General features: G+C 36.4%; 1 protein-coding gene across 1 annotated transcript in view; it reads right to left on the reverse strand.

Annotated features, from left to right (window-relative positions):
* LUZP2 (leucine zipper protein 2) overlaps positions 1–20,226 on the reverse strand; it is a 297,788-nt gene extending 277,562 nt beyond the window's left edge. The window contains exons 1-2 of the mRNA XM_075548401.1: positions 20,152–20,226; positions 5,393–5,455 (exon numbers count right to left, since the gene is read on the reverse strand). Of these exons, the coding sequence (XP_075404516.1) occupies positions 5,393–5,455; positions 20,152–20,226 (138 nt within the window). The remainder of the gene's footprint in view (positions 1–5,392; positions 5,456–20,151) is intronic.
* Between the last annotated feature and the right edge of the window lie 2,074 nt (positions 20,227–22,300).

Here is a 22,300-nt window from a genome sequence, read left to right on the forward strand (position 1 = left end):
CTCAATAGAGAAAAAATAGAGCTGAATAAAATAAACAAACAGCTTGGCCTCCTAATATTTACAGAGCACTCAAACCAATAGCAAAAAAAGACACATCCTTCTCCACTGCCTATGATACATATTCTAAAACAGACCCCAAACTAGGCAAGCCTTGACAAATTATAACACAGAGATCACACAAACCACCTTCTCAGATCACTGTGTCATAAAACTGGAACTGAACAACAGAAAGAACAGAACATAAAGACAAACCCATGGAAACTCAACAACTCACTGCTTAAAGAGGACTGGATATTAGCGCACATTGGAGATGAAATTAGGAGGTTGCATGAAACAAATGAGAATAATAACAAAGCATATCAAACTATGGGACACAGCAAAAGCAGTTATCAGAGGACTACTTATAACAATCAATGCACATTAAAAAACAGGAGAAAACCATTTTCAACACTTAACACACCCCTACAATAATTACAATAAGGACGACAACATAAAAGCTCCAACAACAGAAGAAAATACATAATAAAACTTAGAGCACAAAAATGAACTGGAAAATAGAAAAACAATGTAAAATATCAACAAGACAAGAATTTGGTTTTTTTGAGAGGATAACCAAAACTAAAAAACCACTAGCAAACTTAAGGATGAGGTAGAGAAGATGCAAATGTCTACAATTATAAATGTAAAGGGTGACATAACAACTGATCAAAGAAATCAAAAGAATATTTTTAAACACAGTTATTGAACACAGTACTCCAGCAGTCAGTAGTCCAGCAAATCTGACCATCTGGAGGGCAGGTCCAGATACTTAGAAATCCAATCTCTACCCAAGTTAGCACAGAGGGGCATAGCGACCTTGCACAGACCCATAACAAAACAAGAAAGAGACCAGGTCAACAATATGGGTATTTGACCAAGAATATTCCTGAGCAAATTCCTGAAGTGACAGGTTGGCACCTTCATATTTCATATACTAATATGTGGGCTGTAATAAATTAAAGTATAAACTGTAAAAAAGCAACTAGACCTTTAAGGTTTAGCACATCCTCAGCCTACTCATATAAAAATTGAGAAGGCATGTTCTGGAAAGAATACCAAAAATGTAGCTGGACAACCATTGACTAAAGAGATTAGTCATTTAGAAAAGCTACAAATTTATAATGAAGGAAATAGAAATAGCAGCAATCTCAACCTATGGATCATGACCCCGCGGGGGTCAAACGACCCTTTCACATGAGTCACCTAAGACCATTGGAAAATACATTATGATCTGCATTAAAATTCATAAGAGTAGCAAAATGACAGTGATGAAGTAGCAATGAAATAATGTTATGGTTGGGGTCACCACCACATGAGCAACTGTATGAAAGGGCCGCAGCATTAGGAAGGTTGAGAACCACTGAATTTTTAGGATGGAATGAAGACATGGTGCTTAAAACTGGATTTTAAGGACCGGATACATGTCTATAGTGCTGCTCAGCTCTGAGATAATACCGACTGATCCTATGAGAAGTCTAGAAGTCGGCAGAAGTTTAGAGGTCAGTCCCGATAGGTCTAGGAATCTGAGACATCAATTTTGCAGTTTTTAAAGTGTGAAAACACAACCAAGGTTTCCATGGGTAGGGCTGACATTGGTGTTTCAGGGGTGACGACACTGCTAGGGTGTTCCACAGTGGACTGCTGACAAGAACCCCGGAGGCTGAGCGGTTGCCTAGAATCTAGATGCTCGGACCTTTAGGAAAGGGATGAAGGTGAGCTCCACCATCCATTTCAACCAAATATCAGATTTAAATCTTTGAAAATAATGGAATTTTTCTGCAAGATTTTATAATTGTTTGGTACCCACTGCTTCTTTTGCCCCTCTAATTTCTCTTTGGGATCAAAGTATTTACCTTATACCTGTTGCATCACTGTACTTGGCAATCAGAAAAGTCATATTTTCATTTTCCAGAGAATAGCAGAGTGGACTATAACAAAAGTTTGGCCCATATCTCATCTAGAGGCTTTTGAACAAGAAATTTTAGACACAGTACGAATATGACTTTGGGGGCTGTGATTTAAGGGTATGCCTTTTGGGGATGTGATGCTGGAATGAATATAGTTTACATGTGGAAAATATGTGAATTTGCAGGTATAAAGGATGGAGTTTTATGGATTGAATTGTGTTCCTCTGAAGTATGTTGACTTTTTATCCTCTGTACTGATGAATATGTATCCAGTCTTATCTTGGATATAATTGTTTAACTGAAATGCAGTGCTTAGTTTGGTTGCTCAGAACTATTCCTAATCAATTAGCACCATGTGTATAACATTGCTTACAGATGAAATAATTTTATCTCAGGAACTAATCACAACAATAATTATTATGGTGAAAATAGCTTTACTTGCAGAAAGCATAACATGCATTCAATATCTTGAATGTATTTCAATTATAGAACTAACAACACTTTGAAGTACATAAAATTTGCAAAACAATGTTTTTTAATAATATAAAAATTAACCTTTCTCAGAATCATGCCAGAAAACATTAGATATTCCTATAATCGTGCACAAGAATTGGTGACCAAAGTGCAGCCAGCAGAGAAAAAAAACACCATTTATATTTTTAAGAATATATATATAGACAGCCCTTCAGAATTATACAGTAGAAAATTAGAACTCAGTAGAATTATGTTATAGCAATGTTTTTAAATAAAATATAGATAACAATATGTTTAAGCAGTCCTAATTTACCCCTGAATTGGTGAATAAAAGTTACTTTTCTTTGCACAGTAAAAAGTTTCATGTGTTTACATCTGATATAAGAACATTAAAGATATATTTTTGAAATCATATTATTATGTGTTCACTTTTATAAATGAGGTAGATACACTCATAAAAGATACTTTCGAAATAGGTCTGGAAAATGCAAATCTAATCTTTTTTAGCAAACTGGTCTGGGATTGGATGCAGCTATAGAAAATCATTAACTTCCTTCTTCATGTTGATAAACATGGAACATTCATTTCACTAACAATTGTTGCAGTATCATCAGCTTTGCATTCTACGTTGTGAATAAATAACCATACATTCTAATCCTGCCAGGTCTTTGTAAAGCAATTTCATAATTGCTTTACTTTCTTTCATAAAGTCTCATTAGCTACCAAATCTGTATGTGGTATTTTCCCTCATCTGTCTCCTTATGATGCTATATTGTACCATGTTTATCAAAATATATTTCATATTATAGTTATTTTGAGAAGTAATGGTAATTTATATCATTATAATTTTACTATCATATACCATATGATAGTGTGTTGTTTGATACACATATTGCATATTATATAATTATTATTTAATATCTGTCTTCAAATTTTTCATGTTCAGAGATTATTTCATATAAAGGAAACTTATCAGCATGTGTATTCCTCCTGAATCATGCACAAATTTGGAAAGGAGTTGAATTTTATTCCATGATAAATACATGAATAAAATTTACTTGTAAATACTTTCTAAATGAGCAATAACAGAATATTTCTATAGACAAATTTGGACCTATTAAATGTTTCTTTTTTCCTCTTATATATAGATATAGCTCAGACTTACAAAAATGGCTAAGACTTTCATCTAATGAAGCATTTCCTTCTTCCCTGCTTAAAATCCAAACGAAAAATGGCTAAGCTATACGCCTGGAAGACAGAAAATGCCAGAAAATTTGACTACTAGTACACATGAACCAGAAAAACCAGTTAATGAAAATTGCTCATCAATCAGAAAATAAGAAAGGCAAATCAATAGAAATAAAATGGAACACTGATAAAATCATTTAAATATACCTCGAGCATGTTCCAGACTCAGAACGTGCACGTACTTCACTCAGATTCCTACCTAGTCATCTGCAAGCAGGCATAAGAATCCATTTTCAGAATGATGACCCTGAAGCACTCCATCACACTATGAAATAGCTTATCATCTTCATTTCAGTGTGCTTATTGAAGCAGGAAGATGGAATCATTTATTTTAGAGAGATTTACAACCACAAGATTGGATTAAATGGCATTTCTCCCCAACATTCACTAGAATTTCCTCTAAATCAGTGCTTATAAACTTTTTAAAATCATTATTATCTGTTCTAGCAGTCATGGACTCTGAGATTTTAGACCTTGTTCCTTAGAAAGTACAAATATACTTGTATTTATTTTTTAAATTTCAGAATGTTCAGAGATTCCTTGATATTGGTCTTTATATTATTCAGGATCTCTTAGCATTTCAATTCTAGAAAGTAAGAAATAGGGGAAACCAGCCTCCATTTTCAAATGTGGAGTTAGAGAATGTGTTTTCACTATGTGGTGCTGAGAACAGACTTAGACATTGCCTTACATATTTTCTGTCCCAGCTCCTGTCCTGGTTCTGTGGAGACTATGCATTATCACATTGTAGGAAAGACAGATTCCTAACTACGACCAGTCCATACCTGGTTGAGACCAGATATTGTCTTAAAGTTATGTTAATACTGTAAAGAACATCAAGATTTTTACAGTCATATTCAAAGCACTATAGGATTTTGATACCAAGGCATTTGTAAACTCTGTCTAACCTTGAAATCAAGGTGGAACGTAATAGGAATAACGTAGCTCATCTACTGCAAAAAAATCATTTAAAAGGGGGTGGAATGAGTGAAGACTGGAAAGATTGATTCAAAATAAACCATAAAGCCGTAATTAGTTGAACTAAATAAGGAAGCTTTATCATTACTAATTTGTAGTTTAATGGCTATAATTAACTAATTGTATGTATAAGAAATATAAAACAAAATGTGGGAACAGAAAAGTGATAATGATATTGTGAAAATAGCTACTTAAAAGAGAAGGAATCAAGAGTAAATGCCATGAAATATTGTAAAGGGTCCTTATAATACAAAGATTACAATGAAAGTGCTAATAGCTGACTTATGTACTCGGATGTCTCTCATGCTGAAATTATCCTCAATTTACTCTAGATTGGTTCAAACTTAAGCTAAGTTACAGCTAAGATTTCTAGATAGCTTTCTTTCTCAAGGAATCCGATACTATTAAGCAGACAAGTAAATACATAAATATACAAGTAAATACACAAATAGTAGTTTTAGTAAAACTAATTATAAACGAAAAAGTGCTAGAGATGCTTGGGCTAATAACAGAAATCATATCTACATGGATATGGATTTGCATAAGTGAAGCCCAATTTTACACATGCTCAATCTTCAGGGCGCAAGCCCAGGACCAGTGGTGAGGGGTGTAGGCAGGCAATGATTTGCTGTGTTGTGCACAGTTGCTATGGATGAGACAGATGTGATAGCCCCAGTCTTCCAAATGTGTGGCCAGTGTGTGTGATCTTCAATTTGTATACATTTTACCTGAAATATTAATCTTACCTCATTCTGAAGATCTCGGATCATTTTGCTCTTTCTCTCCACTTCAGTCTTTAAAAAGTTAATCTGAAAATGAATAGAAAATTAGGTAGATGCATCTAAAATGAATTCCTAGGTCTCTCATAAATTTATTTTCATGATTTTGCAGGATATGAGAAAACTAATACCTATTTATTAATAAATATGGAAAAGAAACAAAGCAATAATGTTCACACTTTGCATGAACCAAAACATCCATACCTCGATTCATTCACATGATGGGCTTCAAAATGATTGCGGGGGAAAAAAAGGTACAGAAAGATAATGGACTTATTATGCAAACTTTTGGAAGTTCTTCTTATATTCACTGAATACCTAAGAATATCCCATCCTCATGTATTTAAAGAAGGATTTATTTTCAACGAGGAAGCTATGTATAATCTGACTCTGATAAAGACTTAATTTTAAAATTTGGTTCTTTTAGTACCTATACTATATGGTTGGACAAAGGACTCAGTTTCTCTACAACATCAGAAAATTTGACCTCTGACTAGATTTAAAAGTAATTGCATAGTGATTTTCCTTGCCACAAAAGCGGTCTCATCATTGTACCAAAGAAACCATGATGTCTCCTCCTATATATTGTTTTTTGGGGGTGTTCTTCAATTCCCATTCTTCTCAAGATTGCCCCTGGTTTATGATCCACACAGTGCATAGTGCCTCTACACACAACAAAATCAAACACGTTCTGGTCCTCAGCCATCCTCAAAATTTTTGCTATATTTGAGCTCAGTGTTTCAGCCACTCTGTCTCTCTATTTCTTCAGGGTTTCCCTCTTTTTTACTAATCCTGACTCTGTTTCTTCTGTCACTCTGGTATTTTCAATATTCATCACCAACCATTTTCCTTTTTCATTGTCCAATTTCACATTCTTATGAGGTAATTGAAAATATCACATCCTGTGTCAGGTGCACCTTCATCTTCAAATTGACATATTTTGCCTTTAACATTTTAAAGAAATATTGTGAAGCAATACACCAATGCATCAGTCATTTCCTGCCTGATGTTCCCATGAGCATTGATTGAGAATCTAATCAAAAGGAAATTACTGACAACTTTAAACTTTCTCCACTTATATTGATGCTGTGCACTTCTTTGAGTATAGATTTAAATTTTCTTTGATTTAATTCCAATGCATGTAGAAGAATTGCCATCTATGATCTTAATCCACAAGTGTCTCAAGTCTTCTGATGGAGCAAAAAATAACCATTTCTGAGGTCTTCTAAAAGCTTCACGACTCTGACTCTTGGGCTTAATTCTCCAAAAGATTTCATTTGAAACCTTGGAGCATCTGTTAACATTTTTATGGTTTTTGTTATAATGACAGTGAAAAACCTAACTAAAAAGATTAAATCAGAAGGAACAACTTGATATTGATCACGCCCATTGCTATTGCCATATGAAATTTCAAGACAAATTTAAATTACCAAAAAAAACCAAATAAAAAATCAAACCTACTATCATTAAGCTGATTCCAACATCTGGCAGTATTATAGAGCAAAGTATTAATTCTCCCTATCATTTCTAAGACTGTAACTCTTTACAGGAATTGGCAGTCATCTTTATCCTCCGAATCAGTTGTTATATTTGAACCACTGACCTTGTTGTTAGACTATGGTGAGAGCAGAGGGTTTTAGGGTTCAAGAGGCTCCTGCCACTCACGTGGGTAGAACAGAGGCGGATTCCTCTAAACTTTGTCATAAGCTCTAGTCGTGGTGGCAGCAAGAGGACACGGGATGTATTTCCATAAACGTTGCACATGTCAAATGACACAACACTTCACTCATGTAATGCATTCTGTATGCTTATTTACACACATCCACATACAGTTTTTCACTCATTTCCACTCGATCACTTTTTGTGACAAGAAGAAAAATAATTATATTTTTACAAATTGTTCATTAAATACTTAATTCATGACATCTTTCATATATTTATAACCTGTTAGCCACAGACTCCATTATGATCCCTGAATCCTCACACTTTAGTAGCGTTGAGATCCTTAATTAAACACTAACTGTAATTAAAAGCACAGTGAAAATATATTGGGATGTCAAGGGTATAATTGTTTAAATGTTAAGTAAAGGTCAGAAATGTGTGTGTGTGTGTGTGTGTGTGTGTATATATATATATACCATAGTGAATTAAGGGGGAAGTGCAGAGTGGAGACCAAGGGCCCAAGTGTGAGATGGGTCAGTCAGGGTATGATGTAGTACCGATGAAGAACACAGCTTTCCCCCAGATCCTGGATGCTTCCTCCCCCCAACTACCATGACCCGAATTCTACCTTGCATGACTGGATAGGGCAGAGATTGTACACTGGTGCATATGGGAGCTGGAGGCACAGGGAATCCAGAGTGGACGATACCTTCAGGACCAGGTGTGTGAGGGATGATGCTGGGAGAGTGGAGGGTGAGTGGGTTGGAAAGGGGGAACTGATTCAAAGGATCCACATCTGACCTCCTCCCTGGGAGATGGACGGCAGAGAAGGGGGGAAGGGAGACTCCGGATAGGGAAAGATATGACAAAACAAAAATCTGTGGATTATCAAGGGCTCATGAGGGAGGGGGGAGCACGGAGGGAGGGGGAAAAAAAGAGGACCTGATGCAGAGGGCTTAAGTGGAGAGCAAATGCTTTGAGAGTGATTAGGGCAAAGAATGTACGGATGTGCTTTATACAATTGATGTATGTATATGTGTGGATTGTGATAAGAGTTTTATGAGCCCCTAATAAAATATAAAAAAAGAAAAAAATGATTAGGGCAAAGAATGCACAGATGTGCTTTATACAATTGATGTATGTATATGAATGGATTGTGATAAGAGTTGTATGAGCCCCTAATAAAGTGTTTAAACAAAAAGAAAATACAATATGTAAATATTCAGTACATATAAATTATTCATATTATAATGACATCATTGGCATAAAAATAAAGCAGTATTTAACAATTCTGGAAAAATAAGCATCCCTCGCAAATGATTGTAAAATATTTTAAGATAGAGAAAACATCATTTATTTAAATAAAGAATAAAAGAACAGCAATACTTTATCCTTAATGAGTGAAAGAGTGACACCTATTTTTAACTTGAATTATGTTTCCCTCATTATTAGGTGCCTGCAACTCATTTCTGACTCATAGCGACCCTATAAAGTAGCGGTTCTCAACCTGTGGGGGGATGACCCTTTTGGGGTCTGAACAACCCTTTCACAGGGCTTGCCTCAAACCATCAGAAAACACCTATTTCTGAGGGTTTTAGGAACTGGTACACCACTCCACTATCGATCTCCAGGCGGGTCCACCCACAGGCAGGTATGCAAACATAGGAATACCCAGCATGAAGACTGTTACCATGCTTCAAGACATTTATTAATTTATTTGTCGTTAGAAATAAATATTTCACAATATATAATTACATATTGGTTTTATGATGAATCACTATGCTTTAATGATGTTCAATTTGTAACAATGAAATTACATCCTGCCTATCAGATATTTGTATGATTCCTAACAGTAGCAAAATTACCATTATGAAGTAGCAACGACAATAATGTTATTAAAGGGTCACAGCATGAGGAAGGTTGAGTAGCGCTGCTATAAAGAAACAGTGCCCCGTCTTAAGTCATGTTGAAGCAGCTGTGTTATGGTTGTGGTTAGTGTTGCAGCAATGGTGAATCTATCTCACTAAGGGCCGTCCTCGATTTTTCTGACCCTCTACCAAGCTTGATAATTCCTTCCCCCATCCCACCCCCAGGAAAACATCTCTCGTGATAACATGTCCAAAGTACATGAAACAAAGTGACACCGTCCTCACTTCTAAGGATCATTAGGACTATACTTCTTCCAGGACAGATTTATTTGTTTTTTTACTGACAGTGCATGGTACATTCAATATTTGATGGCAAATCATAATTCATATGTATTATTTCTTTTTAAGTTTTCTTTATTCATTTCCTAACCTTCAAATGCACATAAGAAATACTGTGGATTAGGTCAGGCACATTTTACTTCTCAAATTATCATTCTTGTTCTTCAACATTGTAAAGAGGCCATTTTATGCAGCTGATTTGCCCAAGGCCATTGATCATTTGATTTTTTTCTGCTTCCATGAGCAATGATTGTAAATTCAAGGAAAATTCTCTTTACAACAGTGATTTTTCTCCCTTTAGCATAATGTGGTCTATTGTTCCATTTGTGAGCATTTTGGTTAACTTCACACAATTTGCAATTCATACGGAAGGATTTAGTTTTTGATTGCCATAACCCAGTGTTTCAAGTGGAGCCCTGGTGGTTGTGCATTGGATACTAACCTCAAGTGCAGTGGTTTGAAACCACCAGCAACTGGGAGTAAGATGAGGCTTTGAAGAGTTACAGTCTCAGAAATCCACAGGAGCTGGTCTACCCTGTCCTATAGAGTTGCTATATGTCTGAAATCGACTGACAGCGGGGGTGTTTGGTTCAGTTCAGAATGCGTCCAGTCTTCTTTGCCTTTGACAAGCACATAGACGGTTTCTGATAAGCCTTCCTTCAGTCCTGAAGTCACATTCTTTGGTTAGCTCAGATTCTGGGATTATTTGTTCAGCATACATGTAGAATAAGTATGGGGTAGGATACACTTTGATACATATCTTTCCTGAGTTTCCCATGTAATATCCCCATATTCTGTTTGAGCAGCTGTCTCTTGATCCATGTAGAAATTCTATATAAGCACAATGAATAGTTTTCAGATTCTGATTCCTGGTGTTATTCTTCGTTTATTTTAATCCATAAAGTCAAATGTCCTTATATAGTCAACAAAACTTAATAAGCAACTTTTTGGTGTTATTTCTTTCAGTCAGGATCTACCTGATACTAGCAGACATTTTCTTTATGTCATGTCCTCTCCTGAATCTAATGCAATTTTTCACTTAAAGAATATTAGGTAATAAAAGTTAGAAACATGAAATCCACATACTTAGTGTTAATAAATTTAATTTCTATGGTTACAAATGAGAGAACTGCTTCCTTCCTATGTTAGTGTTTTTAGGAGGAAGACAAGTTTGAAAGGTGTGCAATCACAACTTTCTGAGGAATAGAAACAAATATTCTAATAATTTTAAAGTGCATTTTTCTACATACCTAGAAAAACACTGTTTTATCCATATACTACATTTTCAAAGATATATATTTTAGTATTTTGGAATGCACTAAGAACAATCATATTCATGTTTCACAGCATTTTACTATGAGCTCACTGAAAACTATATTCAAATACAATGCCATTAGCATAAACATAAACTTTATTACTAAGGGGAAAAGAAATATAAATTACATATATAATAAAGAGCTACACATTAACATATGTGGTCTTACATCTATACCAGCACAGTATACTTAAAACTAAACCTAAATTATTTTTCTTTTTTTAAATAATAGCAATTACAGTTTTTTGACTCTATCTTGATAGCCAGTCTTCAATTACATCAACAATAGTATACCTAGCAGAGAGAGTAATTTTAGCAGAATCTATAGCATAATAAAGTTTAAATTATGCCTTTTCATTAATAGCTATCTGGACATTTTTAAGTAAAGAGAAAAACTATTTTGTTTAATTGAGTTTTTATCAATTTGGATGAATGTTTATGATTTCTTAATATATAAACCCTATCTGCCTCTAGATTTAACCACAGCATGTTGAAAATAAAAATAATATAATTATAATAAACATATGCCTTTTCCATATTTTAAGGCTCCTGTCATCTTTTTGAACTCTGAGTTAGAACATATGTTATTCAATTCACAACATAGGAAACACTTTTATTTTAAATAGTTTTAAATTATTTTAGCAGCATGGTATTGGAGAATTTGTTTTATACCTTTCAAAATCAAGGACTTTCTTGGCCATTTAAAATTAGTTTAAAATTATGAAAATTAATTTGAAGAACATACTATATACTCTTTTTATAGTGTTATTACACATAATTTACATAGAATATAATATAGTAGTTTGATTGTCGAATCATATCCAAGAGAATTGTATGATTACCACATCAATTTTAGAGCCATCCCCCTTCCCACCTTTGGTTAAATCAACTTTAAAATGAGTTGTGCAACCACAATTCATTCCAGTGCTCCCTTCTCCCTCCTGCCTTCATTGCTTACTCTCCAAATCCCCCTTTCCTCCCTATCAGCCCCCCCCTCCCGTATTCCATGTATCCTTGTATCAGTTATTATCATTATGCATCCACTCCTCCTGTGCTTCAGAGCTAGGAGACTCAACAGAAAATAATAAAAAACAAAATAGTATTAGGTGTTAAGGATAAAATAATAATAGTGTAAAGACAAAATTACAAACAATACGAAAGGAGGAAGAGACCCCCATCAATATTCAAAAAGCCAAGGAAGAAATTTCTGCCATGGAACCAGTAGGAGATACTTGCACCAGAACAAATGTAAGTCGCATCTATACATTGGTCAACTGGCCAATTATGGAGGCTGATCAAGTATAATCAAGATTACAATGGTCTCTGCCTGTTCCTAAGGCTGTTTGAGACTCTTACCTGTGGCTAGAGCAGATCTGCCAGTGGCTCAGTCTGACTAGATAGTATGCAGATGGGTATTGGTTTCTCCTTGTTTCCCCAGATCCCTCCACAAATTGGGTGTACATAATTTTAGCCCTGATGCTTTTCTCTTCAACAAATTTGAGTTTTGTAGTTGGTATCTTTAGATCACACATGCTTCTTCTGTGCCGGCTTAGATGACTCCCTCACTTAGATGGCTGTTTGTTTGAATGCAAGCCTTTAAAACCCCATACACTGTTGTGATTGATAGCCAGGCACCCCATCTGTTTTCTTCACCAAACTTTGCTGTAGCACCCTCATCTTCAATGATCATTTCATGAACGTGAGTATCAAGCAGTGCCATGAAGCAATAACTGATAGTTCCTAAGTTGGATCTAGGACTTGGTGCAAGCCCCATACCCATTCCTGGGTCTATGCTTTGGATTTAAAAATTTTTTGTTAACTTGGGTGTTAAAACATATGGCATACCTTTCCACAGTTCAATCATAATTGTAGAATTGCTTCCATAGTCTCCAAACATACTTTTCCTTCCTGGTCTTCTTGACATCATCTCCCTCTTATTCTACCCCACCCCTCACTATCCCACTTCCCACCAAAAACTTGCTATTTTTTTCTTTCCCTATAGGGCTCAATGTCCTTTGGTTTCATTTACTGAAATGCATAGAAACAACACAGCTTCAATAAGGGTGAGCCCCAAAGGTGACACACCTCTGTTATACAACCTAATATAAACAAGCATATGCAAACTATAAGAGAATGGCTGCCACAGGGTTGCCGGTACAATACATATCATACAGGGCACTGATGTAGTAAGATCTTGTTTGTCTGCCAACCCACAGTACACCGCTCTTGCTACAGTTGTCTCCTTCAGTCACCAGCTGCAGTCCTCAGGTTACAATTGTGTCTGGGGTAGAGTCCAGTTTTCCCAGTGGAGTTCCCATGTAAGATCTCACTGATGGAGCCTCTGATACACAACAGGCACCCCGAAGTTCCAGGGTTCAGGGTTCCAGTGTTCCTGTGCACCCAGCCTGGTTTCCCAGGATACCCCCAGGGACCCTCGGTCAATTCTGCCCTTCTGCTGAACACCACTAAACACCTTCCCCACCTAATGTTCCCTAGAGTACATTCAGTCTTTCCCCACCACCCCAACTGGAGGTCAGCCCTCTCTCCCTTCCACTTCCCTGAATAGACATGCACCTGTGCTCCCCCAATAATGACTGTTCACTCTCCCCTCTTCTGTTATGTCCCTCTTTTGAACTTCTAGTACTTCAGTTATGAATCAATACAGTTTTAGTTTTCATAAATCTGCTATTCATAATCAAAGATCATCTTGGAGATTCTGCGATATATTTTACAATTAAAAAGAAATTATTAATTTTGTAAGATCTTTACTGAGTCTTTTCACTGATTCTCCTGGAGCCCAATCATTTGCAAACTGATGAATGTTGAAAAACTACATTGTTAATATATTTATCATGATTATGGTTATTGTCATAATTATTTTCTCATTGCTGGTATAAAGTGTCTGCCCTTTTAACTTTTTGTCGTAGTCTGTATTTTCTGAGCATTAATATCATTACCATGTTTTTCTTTGTTTTATGGTTTTTATCTTAAGTATGCAATATTTTTAAATTAGTATATTTTGTCCATTTATTTTTAATAGTTTGTATTGTGGTAAAATCTCAATTCATAAATTTAACCTATTTTAAGTTGTCATCATTTTTAATACACTGGAACTTTCTTTTGCTATCTTAATGCATGTTTTTTCAATTTCCCCTTTATTTGCTCTATTCCTGGAATAAATCTACATTTCCTTTGTGGACCCTAAGTTATAAATTCTAGTTTTGTTAAAATAATTTTTCCTAAATTAAGATTCAAGAAATTCATAATACATTCTTGCTAATTAACACATATCTCTTTGGTCACCCTGCATTTGCCCTGGCCCTAATTGAGTGTGTTTCAATGTCCTTCTCAGATCTATATTTCAGAAGAAAAAGAAATAAGTTTGCCAAGTATTTATAGTAAGTATTATTCCATGTAACTTTGCAACTTTGGCAGATTTTGCTATATATATATATATATGTTTGGTGAGTTTTGTTTTTCCTCCAAGAGGATTTCAAAATCCTCTGACATTGCCCTATGCTCTGGCATTTAGATGCCAATTTAAAGCTCACTTAGTGAATGAGTTAGGACTCCCTTTGAACTGTGTTATTTGGAGTTTTGGTCTCAAGGGTGTACTTTCCTATAGTAATTCATACATTTTCTACTTAGCACATTACCTAGTACATGAAGGTTTTTATTTCTAATGGAAAGATTATAAATTATATGCTAATTTTTATTCTTCATGATTTAATTTTCTAACAAGGAAGACTGATAAAGAGAACCCATTTCTGAAATAAATTATGCTTCTTTTTTCACATAAACACATCTACACATATTGATACACACAGAGATACCACATACACACACATACATGTGTAGTCATATACATCTAAATATAAACAGCTACACATATTTATGTATACACATATACATCTACTTGTGTATATGTAAATATATACAAATCTATTATTTTCAGTCATTTAATAAATTAAATTTTTTAAAATAGCAAACAATAAAGAATAGTCAAAATCTATGAAAATAGAAGCCAATGACTTAAAAAAACAAACTCAAATATCTAATTATGATTTGTAATAGAGATAAATAGGCCTTGGTTTACCTAACCACATTGGATAAATGAAATATCAAATTCCCTTTAAAAACAGAATAGTTCTAATTCTCTAGAAGCCTGAAAATCTCAAATGATCTAAATTTACATGTATCAGCAAAACATTGATAGCCATTACTTTGGACAACAATTCAAGTAGAGTAGAAGAAATAAAGCATGCTACATTTTGAACATGGAGCTCTCCCATTTTAGTCTTATTTTTGTCAGATACTCATTCTTCATTTCTGAAATTTCTTGCTATGGTATTGATGATAAATAAAAGTTTTAACTCTTAGCAAATATAAGTAGCATTACTGATACTTATCCTAATGCTACCAATAATACCTACTACAATGTTGAGGTTGCTTACAATTTAAGACACTCTGTTCAACACATTGCATATATCACCACATACAATTAATAATGTAAAATAATTCACAATATTACCAGTGTTGACTGACCTGCTACTTACAATGAAAAAATCCCCAGGAAACAAAGTCTTGGCTATACTCACACCCATCTAACAAGTGACAGAGATGAAATGACATTGGAAGTAGAGGCGGGAGAGGAGTGACATTTCATGGCGGTGGTCTTAGACAAGAAAGAATGGGTTTTCCTGTCACAGAGACTACAGGAGGAGGAGTAGACCTGCCCGACAGGTCTTTCTTGATTGTAACCTTTGTGGAAGTGATCTCTGTCCTGCATAACCTTTGGTTTGGACCTCCAATCTTTCTGGTAGCAGCAGAGCACTTAACTGTTATGTGATAAGTTATTCTTTCTTGCAGAAGTAAGAATACCCTTAGAACATTTCAAGTTTACTAGAGCTCTTTCTGCTAAGCATAGTCCTCTGTCCGTACTCAAAGTTGAGCCACACAGAAGGTACTGAAAGTAATTTAAGATGAGGGTGCTTTAAAGTCCTTTAAGAAATGAGTGACTCAGCCAATTCAGATTTCTTTTTCTTCCTAACTAACTATACATTTTTACTTGTATTTTATTTATTATGCAAAGTCATTTGACTGTTTTGAAAATAATAAAGTATGGATAGCAATCAGAAGACTTGGAATTCTAGAGCATTCCATTGTGCTCCTGTAGAACCTGTATATGGACCAAGAGGCCATTCTTCAAACAAAAACTGGGAATGCCATGCTTTTTAAAATCAGGAAAGTTATGCATCTGGGCTGTGTCTTTTCAATATACTTATTTAATCTGTATGCTGAGCAAATAATCAGAGAAGTTATACTGAATGAAGGAGAATGAGACATTAGGATTGGAAGAAAGCTTAAGAACAACCTACAATATACCAATGTGACATCCTTGTTTATTGAAACTAAGGAAGACTGAAGCCCTTGCTGATAAATATCCTTAACTACAACCTTCAGTGTGGATTACAACTCAGTGTGAAGAAAGCCAAAATGTGTGTAACTAGACCAATAGATGGCATCATGATCAACAGGGAAAATATTAAATTTGTCAGTGATTTTGTATTAGATTGTGTTCTCCAGAAAAGATAGTCTATGTATATAGAAAGAGATTTATATCAAGAAATGGCTCACACAGATGTCGAAGTGGTAAGTCCAGCCCAGTGCAAGTCTGCAAGTCAGATATAAGCAGAAGACTTCTGACTCTGTAGCTACCATGGGTAGTGAACAGGATTCAGGAAGATGACACAGAAGACCAGAGGCTGATGGTGGCTACTGAGCTGAATAAACTGGAGATTGGCTGAATGATCCCACCATCAGCAGTAAGCTGATGGCTCCTGGAATCAGCAGGAGACTTACAGAGATTGACAAATCTGATACAGGATCCATACCTAGTAGTAGACATGAGCTAGTATACAAAAGTCCAAAGGAACTCACTGCCATCGAATGAGTGCTGATTCATAGCTACACCTTTATGGGGGTCTGAGACTGTGTTTACAAGAGTAGAAATCCCAGTCTTTCTTCCAAAATGTTGCTACTGGTTTCAAACTGCCTACCATGACAATTGCAGCTTACACACACTAAGATTAGGCCACACTGTGAATGAAACCTCACTCGATTGTATTAAAAGTGTGACCAGAGTGAGGGAGTCTGTGAATCCTCTCAGTGGTATTGAATGGCCGTCTCCCCCACAACAGCTTGGCAGAAGATCCTATCTCAGGGCTACTCAGGCTATGCGAGGGCATGTCTTGAGAGAATTCTGGATTTCTCAAATTGATACAAAACCTGTCATATTTTTCATTTTCTTTCATACACATTCAGAGAAGCAGCATCAAGAAATCAAAACAAAATTATTGCATTGGGAAAATATGCTGCACAAACCTCCTGAAAGGTGTTGAAGAACAAGGATGTCACTCTGAGAACTAAAGTGCACCTGATTGTGGTATTTTTCAGCTACCCCATAAGCCCGAGATAAATGAACATTGAAAAAGGAAGACCAAGGGAGAATATATTCATTTGAATTATTGTGCTGATGAAAAATATTGAAAATACTATTGACTGCTAGAACAAACAATTGTCTTGGAAAAAAAGTAAAGCCCGAATGATCCTTGGAAGTAAGGATGGCTAGATTTTGTCTCCCCTCCTGTTGACATGTTATCATGAGAGATTCCGCATGACTACAATTGTGAGGGTGCTGCAAGTCCAAACAATGTGTCCTTCCACTGAGCACAGGGCGACCACTGCACAACTCCGTCCATATTATTTCCTACCATCAGACTTTTCAACCTCGGCTTTTGTTCTTTCAAAATGTCTACCTTTCATTTCCTTGGATGTTCACTGTATGTTTGTATAAATATTGGAATCATTATGGGTTCATACCCAAATTCCCTCGGTTCCTCTATCTGTTAACTTTATAAGTACAAGCTAAGGACAATTATACTCTGATTTTTTTTTCAGAAAATAAAATTTTAACTTCATAATTTGATATGAGAATCTGAGAAATATATATATGAACTCTTCTATTATGCTTTATTTTTTATAGATGGGCAATTGAAAAATTCAAGTCAAGTCTGGTATATCAAGATAGATATGTTATTAAAATCAAGGCTACATAGAAGGCTGGGCTACTGGTGCTGAAAACTTGTCTATTCTAGTATGTAATGTTTGGATTCCAGCAACCCAGGTAGTAGGATGCATTTCAGTATGCACTCGATGTTGGCACAGGACAGAAAAGGAGAAACAACATGCATACCTTACAGGTGAGCAAGCCTGATAAAACCAAATCCATTAACAGGAAGCAATCACAGCCCTCAGGAAGTCAGCAATCCTTATTAGAAATCCTGTCCCCAGGAAGCAATTGTCCAAGATAACAGACCTGGCTGAATTTCAGAAGCATAACTTCATACCTTAATCAAGGCTGCTAAAGGAAATCTTGAAAAAGGAAGACAGGCTGCCAGTTCATACCTGGGTCTCAAGCAATTTATTTCTATGGAAATTATGGCCAATGAAACAAGATAAAAGGTCCAGGGCCCATAAAGGATGCCTAAGATAGGTACTATGCCTAGAGAACAAAGTAGAAGTCCAGTTTTCAAGTGTTTTGTTAAGTATTGTGTTAGGGTAGACTAGAGAAATAAATTCATACAACCTGGTATGTGTACAAGAGAGAGTTTTATATAAAGGGTAATTGTACATTAAGAAAGTATATCAATCCAGTCCAGTCCAAGCCAATAAGTCTGATATGAGCCCATTTGTCCGATATTGATCCATAAAGTCCTCTTCAGACTCACAAAACACATGCAATGATGCCGAATGCAGGATGATAACAGGCCAAGGGGTAGAAAGTCTTTGGATCCAGTGGTGGTGTAGGCATCTCAACACTGGCCGGGGTTTCCACATAGCTTCTCCAGTTAAGGGCTCTAGCATAGTTCCATGTGTCTTGTCAGTAGAGTGTCTTCCAGGGAGTGAGAGGAGAGAGTCTCTCCCTCCTCCAAGGAGGGAAATCTGGATTTCCCAGAACCCTCAGGAGAAGGCCCTACCCACACAGAGGTCTCATTGGCTATATCCTAGCTAGACTCCACCCTTGCACTCTTAATCCTCTAGTTGACACCAGATGATGTAACTACCACAGACCACCCCTTGTCAATTTGACACTTTCACACAACTCTTTAGCCATAGATAATTTTCAAACAAACAATAATAAATAAGATCTGTACCTAACAGGATAAAACTTAAAGGTATATAATTCAATATGTGCCATCCTCATTTAAATAAAACAAAAAAAAAGTCCTATGCCTAACAATTGCAGTTAAGTAACACCTACACCTCGATCCTATAATCCTATGAGTATATTCCCTTACCTATGACAATTTGTAAGCCAATCACTTCATGTCTCCTTATTCCACCATTTTGGTCATCCAATTTCTATATTGCCCACTTAAATCAACCGAGTGCTCAACATGAAGAATCTTCATTCCAGTTGGAACTTTGTGAAATCCATATCCATAAGTAAAGTCAAATCAGGGCAGGCTATCCAGCTGTGAAGCCTGCAGCAATATTCACCATTTCACAGGCTCAAATCTCTTCATCTGGTTGGGTTCTGGTCAACTCAAAGTGGGCTGCCTCACTTAGTCCCATCAGGGTGCCCATTGGTCACCTTGCCTTTAGACCATGACCCCATCACAAATTCTTAACAAGCCTAGCCCCCTTGAACTTCAGACCAATCAACCCATTCTCTTCTTCTCCTCTAGTTTCTGTAAACCAGGTACAAGGGTGTCAATGGCCAGACTCAACCTGTCTCTTCATTGCTGCATTTCTCCCACTTCCACTCAACAAGTCAATCCAAGTGGTCACCTAGCAAGTATTTCAGCTTTCCCACAGGCTTCCTTTAAAGTTCAGTTCCAGAAAGGAGTTTGCTTCATGGTTCCAGATTTTTTTCTAGCTTCTGACAAAGACCACTAGTTCAAACTTCAAATTCCAAAGAGTTCTTTTTTTTTATTCAATCTGTTGATCTTACCCCAGGCAAGTATCTTGGGATGCAAATGTCCTGAGTACTTCCAAGTACTGGGTGGGGCTCATCTCTTCAGAGACTTTTAAAGACCAAATTTTAGTGGCTCATAGCAAGTGGACATACAAGCTCTCTATTTTCAAACTCCCCAATAAACATTTCTATAAATCCTTATATCCACAATAATAAGCAGAATAAATCAATATAAACAAAATAGAATCAGATACTAAATTCAATTCTTAAAACATTCAAGTTCCTAGCTCACTCCTATTTAGCCTTGGTTTCTCATTCAGAAAATCAAAGTCAAGCATGAAAAGACCTTCAAGAATTAAATACAGCATTCCTCTGACCAGAGATGCTGATTGAGTCGGCTTTTTGTTTTGTATTGTTTTGCTTTTCCTCTTTCAGAACATGGAGACGAAAATTTCTTATATCGTGACTTCATTTTTTAGGTGTGCTTGTTCTATCACGTCTGAAAAAAGAAAGCAGCATTACCCAGACCTAAAAGCAAAGACACAGAGAGAAACACACTTACAGTAGCCTGGTGTTTTTCTGCTTTCTCAGATGTCTCTTTTAGTTGATTTTGAAGGGCCTCCTGAAGAGACTTCATTTCTTCTCTAGTTTAAAGAAAACAAAGCAGAAAGAAAGACATAATTTTGTTATTGCATCTGAACAGTAGGGATTGAGGTTTTGATTTTCCACCAACATTTAGGAAACAGACAAATAGAATTCTTTAGAGCCACTGTCAAGCATACATCTTATAAATAATGATTCTGATAATTAATGTCTGTTTTCCCTTGTAAATTCTAAAAACAAGCTGAGCTTAAAGGACATCACCTTGCTAATGGGACTGAGAAGAGTCAACGGTGCGAATCCTCTATATAAACTGCTAAAAAAAAAAAAGTGTTATCCTAATTTGAGCTGCAAAGCTACATTCACTAGCAGCAAGACAAGACGACAAAAAGTCTGTGAGAAAAAACGAACAACGTGGCTGACTGGTTAAAATTACTATTCCCTTTCAATACCCTAAATAGATTGTCTCTAAAATATTGTGTTTTTAGGGATCATTTACAAACCCTATCAATTATTTTAAAAACGAAATGAAAATAGATGCATTTTACTCTGTAAATTTGACTCATGTGTTAGCAACTCAATACACATTTTCACATACACAAATGTATATGTTTGGGCCAGGTTGGGACTGGGAGCCCCCACCTCCCCTCTGGCTCCTCAGGAAGATGAAACTTCACAGCCCCCATCCCCAGCCTCTCTGGAAGATGGATGACTTATTGAACTATGCAACTCCTGCCCAGAACCCCAGGAAGCTATTTACCTTCCCAGGTCAATCTGCACAGCTCATTCTCCCAGCATTTCAAAGAGCATGTTTGCAAACAAGATGACCTCCCATGGATTTCATCCTGCCTTAAGGCCCTGCAGCTGCAAGCAATAAAGTAATAAAGATTCTTTCTTCTGTTAGAGTATACTTCCTTAGAGCAGGTCCTATGTAACTCCCACCACCTCTCTGACAAGCTGTGTTCTGACCTAACTGGTTGGGGGTTTGTACCCCTGTCCCATTATCTGCTCTCCCCTCTCTCCCTGGAGTTCTTTCCCTGCCCCAATTAAATCTTTCTCAACTCCACATTCCTGGCTAAATTCTATCTCTGTTCTGCACCTCCATCTCCAACCTCTCAGTACATATGTGTGCATCTATATATGTATACATATTGTATATCAAGCTCATCAGTAACTGAAAGATGGATACCTTGGCAAAAGTAGAAATATGCATATTTATTAAAAGTCAAAACTTTACTAATTTATGACACTCTGTATTATATCTCTGTGTCCTGAGTAAATCATGTAACCTAAAACTCCAAAAGATCAGAAATTAGATAAGGGTTTGTGTATATATGAGTGTGCGTGTGTGTGTGTACGTGTGTGTGTGCGTGTGTGTGTGTGTAAATACTGGGTAAAGGAATAAAATATCTTAAAGCAACAGCAACACCACCTGTTCTAGTCTTAACACCACTCTGATGTGTCAACCTGGCCAATGAACACATGCGGGATTAACTGAAGGGTGGAGAGATAAATAGATCTGAAAGCCTTGCCCTTGTTGACTCTTGCTCTTTGATCATTGGACTTCAATTTGTAAACTACACTACCTGTGGGACACCTAACCTGTGGACTGTGTCAGTGTAACTTGAGGTTTCTCTAAGACCTGCTTTACCACGCTACTTGAATATACATCTCGAGCTGGGGACTGTCGGACACTGTCATCTGGCTGACTGTTGGTGACCTGCCTTGCTGTTTGCTGCCTGATAGCCTGAATTACTCTACAGAGGACTAACTCTGGCCCTCAAGACTTGAAGGACTGCCAGTGACTCACAACTGTCTCACTGGAGTGAGTTGCACTGAGCCATTTATACTGCTTTATAGTTTATTTCTTATGTTAACTATCTATAGAAATATATGTAAAATGATGAGTGTCCTGGTTTGTTTCTGTAGAGAACCCTGTCTAACACAACCCCCAAGCCTAGTTCAACTCTTCCAGAAGTGCACCATATACCCAAGGACTAGCTCAAGAACTCAGGCAAGTGATGCAAACTTCTCCGACTTCCTTTCCCTATCTATAGAAGTGTCACAGAGGGAGTGAGGTCAAAGAGTTGTGATTATGAAGCAAATGCAGG

The sequence above is a fragment of the Tenrec ecaudatus genome, chromosome 4 (assembly GCF_050624435.1).
Source record: "Tenrec ecaudatus isolate mTenEca1 chromosome 4, mTenEca1.hap1, whole genome shotgun sequence".
Classification (NCBI taxonomy): domain Eukaryota; kingdom Metazoa; phylum Chordata; class Mammalia; order Afrosoricida; family Tenrecidae; genus Tenrec; species Tenrec ecaudatus.